A 4,233-nucleotide genomic window follows, 5' to 3' on the forward strand; every position below is an offset into this window, starting at 1 on the left:
ATGATTTTAATGTATGAAATGTTAGATTTACTATTAAAACAATTGTAATAAATATCTATATGAGAATTTAGATGATAGAAGGATTAAATTACGATTTTTTACATGTGCAAGAAATTTTTTATATTTAATCAGATTAAATTTCCAATGAGATATATTTTGTTTTATTACGCTAAGATAATTTTGAAGGCTATTTACTATTAATTGTTCAATCATTATATTTTTATCTATACGATAAAAAAATTATACGAGTTATACAAAAAAAAAAAGAAAAAGAACACATAAGAATTTTCGTTCCTTTCTAAAAAAAAAAAAAAATATTATTATTATAATACATGAAATCTTTACATTTATTAATACCTATGTTAATAAACTTTATTCATACTAATATCTTTATAGTAACACAGAGTAGCTGAATTTTTAACTGTAATTAAACTTATTTGAGAATATTTTACTTTTCAACTTTAATACTTTTTAACTTTTCTTTCTCGAGTTTTTTTTTTTTTTGCTTTTCTTCCCTTTTTTGAAAGTTTTCTTTATTTAATGTCCTCTTTTTATTGCTTCCTCATAAAAGCTTTGCTTCTTTAAATTTTTTTTTATCTTTATCTTCTTTTGCTCTTTTTAGTTCCATTCTCTTACATAAGTTACATATATTATAATATAAGGTACACGTTTCATGCAACCATTTATTGCATTTAATGCACTGAATCCAATTTACTTTGGGTAATGTATTGTCATACGATTCGTAACATTCAACGCATTCATTTTCGCATTCATTTTCGCATTCATTTTTTTGACTTGTATCTAAAAAGACACGTTGCTGACATAAGTTACTCGGTCCAGGCTGCGCCATACTTTCATCTATCATTATGCACATCTGAGTGCTTAATAAATTTGTTACAGGAGTGCTTGTTAATATCTCTTTATCACTTTCTGAAGAAGAGGATACCTCATGTTGAATCGCATTTTCCAGATATGCATATTCTGGTATTACTGATGGACAGAAAGGGTGTATTCCTGTCTCTCTAAAACCTGATATTCCCGTCTGGACAGTAGCTGCTCGTAACCAAGCTTTTGTTAATAAGAGACCAAAATGATTTCTTCCAATCTTTTTGTTTGGATTTGCATTACCCCATTCACAGCAAGCATCTCGAAAATATGTTTTTAAAGGTTCAAAAAATGCTCTATCAAGTGGTTGAAAATAGTCTGTAGTATGGCTGGGTAAGCAAAGTATATGGATATTATTGTCCGTTGCCATTTGTAGTATATCAGGAGAGTTTATATAGGATCTATGGCCATCCAAAATCAATAAACATTGTTCTCTACTCTTTCTTGGAATAAAATGGTTTTTCAGCCAATCCATAAAGAGCTGTTCATTGATGTAAGCGGATTCCTGTAATCCAAAATATAAATTGCTATTTTATTGTTTTCTTTATTAATTTCATAGATGAGAATTTATACATATATTTATTTGTCAATTTAATTTATAATATATAAATTATTAGTTGTAAAATTATTTTTTTCTTTCTTTATTTTTTATTCCTTATTATTTTATTTATTTATTTAGTTATTTATTTATTAAATTATACATTTATATTTGTAATATATTAAACATTATGCATAATAACATCTATATATTTTGATACAGAATAAATAATACCTTTCTTATTTGAATAACAGATCCAGGTGGCATGTTTTCTTCCCATATCTTTTGCTTTCTAACACCTTTAAATATACAGTACGGTGGTAAGAATGAACCTTCAGCATTACAACAAGCTACTACTGTAATAGTTTCTCCCCTTTCGGTACACTGACGAGCTTGAACATTTTTACTGTCTTCAGCAGCCACTATAAAATCAGGCTCATTATTCAGTTGCAGACTAGTCTCATCCATGTTGTAAATACGACTTGGTTTATTCGTCAAGTTATTATTATTGAGACATTGTTTCAATAAATGAAAGTAATTATCAATGTCTTGTTTATTCATTGCATTCGCACTTTCATTTGACGTTTTTCTGGGTTTCCTAATAATTAGTGTAGGATTTCTTCTCATAAATGACTTGTACCAATCCGATCCAGCAATTTTTTTCTCGGTATTAAAAACTTGTTTCAATTCCATTTTTTCGGATAAATTAAAAGCTATTTTTCTTATTTCTTTTTTTGAAGGTGCAAATCCTACTGATTGAAGTTTCTTAATGTGTTCTACTAGCTGTTTTTCAACTTCTTCGCCAAGATAACATTTCTTACCTAATCTTCCTTTGATAAAATTATTTTGTTTTAATCTAGTCCTGAGGGTCTTTTCAGGAATATTATTATTTAAAGCAACTTCTCTTATTGAAACGTTTCCCTTTTGTAAATCTTTGAGAGCTTTATCAAGATTCTCTTGTGTCCAAGCGCCTCGGTTTGTTTTTCGTTGACCGTAAAACGTCGGCATTTTGAGACAATATCTAGACAATATTATGTTATTAATGTTATTACTGTTGTTATTATTATTATGTTAATTTATTATCCACACAACACACCTTATCCGAGGGACACGTGGATATCTACAACGATATCTACAACAACGTACACGATGGATATTGTGACGTCTGTGCAAAATAAACCTCGTACAAAGTGTGATTGTGCTGCATATATAGGTTATAGCTGGTATTAATAATTTATTAGTAGAGTAAGTGCACGTGCACTTTGTGTACTCTGCGCAGGCGCACGATGCTGCCTTCTGACTACAGAATATATTGAACTGTTCCCTATTCCCTGTTCCCTATTCCCTATTCCCTATATTCCTTTCATTATGCGCAGTCCCTAAAAATCCCGTTTGGCGTATATCCCAATAAACAGGTGGAATATACAAGATATCAAGCTAAACAAAGAATACAAGAGCTATGCACTTGTATTTTGCTGTATTCCATCCTTTGCTATCTCTCTACTTTACGTATCTACTTTACGTATCATGAAATAACCATTAAACCTTTTACATTTCTTATATACAGTAATCATTTTTTACGTAAATCGCAATATATGATTGCGCTACAATTACTACATTGATACTACATTTACGCGAGTGTTACTTATTATGTAGTAACTTACGATAATTCACTCGTTTACGCGGAGTAAATTATCGCAAGTTGTTACAGAAGTAACGCTCGCGTAAACGTAGTATGAATTGAAAAACAAATCACAAAGAAATGTCGATTCATGCAAAAGCGATAAAAATAATTGCCATAAATAATTAAGAGAGATCAATATGTAGGGGAGAGAGAGAGAGAGAGAGAGAGAAAGCGGATGTTAAGGGAGCATATATTTAAGTATACAGAGCATATATATACCAGAAAATCTGATTATTCGATGATTGTAATTATAATTGCTATTAGCTTCTTTTTATTTTAACACACTTTTACTGCTTGTGTCTTCTCGTGGATAACCTTGAGCTAATTAAATCTTACAAATTTCTATGCTTTCTCGAAATATTTGGAATCGCTGGCTGCACTGCGAAAAGCCGTGATCGGATCACAGCACTTGCTGTCAACTCTCTTTTTGCAGAGATCACAGCCACAGGTTGGTTCTCGCGGTCGCCGACGATAGCATTTAGGGGGACATGGGGGTGGTTGCGGCTTCGTTTCGCAACAGCACGGAGCATAAGGATCCTGTAAATTATTGCAACTAAAGGGTTCAATGGAAGAATGATATAAGTCAGGGGCGCAAAAATTGTTTACAAGAGAGGATTGCAAAAGTTGTTAATTAATTTTAAATTTAATCACATCGAGATAATTATCTCTATAATTATAAAAATAATAATTTATTTTATACATGTGTATCTTCTCACTCTGCTTAAAAACTTGCATTGAATAATCTTCCAATTTCTCACGCCCTTTTTATTAATTTAGTGAGCTATAGTTAATTTTGCTTTTTACAAGATATATTTATCATGCAAAAAGGGTGGTTTGGATTTCCTCATTCGATTGGCGATTTAAAATATATAATAATAAAATGCAGAGAATTGTTCAATAATGAAAAAAGTTCATGCTTTCCTGATAATCAGTTTAGAAAGCATGATAATTGACAATATTAGCAATTTGATTTTTGTTTTGTACCTGCATTTTTATATAACAACAAGAGATCGTTTTGGGACAGATTTGACTAGGAAGTATGTACGACCGTTGTTCCGTACAAGGTGGACCTATGTCGGTGTCTTCTTCTTCAGCCTGTTTCGATTTACATCTCTTTCTCGGTTTT

The 4,233-nt window shown here is 30.8% G+C and overlaps 1 protein-coding gene across 2 annotated transcripts; it reads right to left on the reverse strand.

The window, feature by feature from the left end:
- Positions 1 to 547: 547 nt before the first annotated feature.
- Positions 548 to 2,621, reverse strand: LOC112468564. Of its 2 annotated transcripts, XM_025037795.1 has the most exons (4): positions 2,520 to 2,621; positions 2,245 to 2,444; positions 1,658 to 1,845; positions 548 to 1,390 (listed from the first exon to the last, which is right to left on the reverse strand). In XM_025037795.1, exons 2-4 carry the CDS (start codon positions 2,429 to 2,431, stop codon positions 563 to 565), a joined length of 1,203 nt encoding a protein of 400 aa, XP_024893563.1. In that variant the 5' UTR covers positions 2,432 to 2,444; positions 2,520 to 2,621; the 3' UTR covers positions 548 to 562. The 2 variants fall into 2 exon arrangements, with proteins under 2 accessions (XP_024893563.1, XP_024893562.1); XM_025037794.1 differs by having other exon boundaries at positions 1,658 to 2,444.
- Positions 2,622 to 4,233: the final 1,612 nt, after the last annotated feature.

This window comes from Temnothorax curvispinosus, unplaced genomic scaffold, assembly GCF_003070985.1.
Source record: "Temnothorax curvispinosus isolate PA1 unplaced genomic scaffold, ASM307098v1 QBEX01018628.1, whole genome shotgun sequence".
Lineage (NCBI taxonomy): Eukaryota > Metazoa > Arthropoda > Insecta > Hymenoptera > Formicidae > Temnothorax > Temnothorax curvispinosus.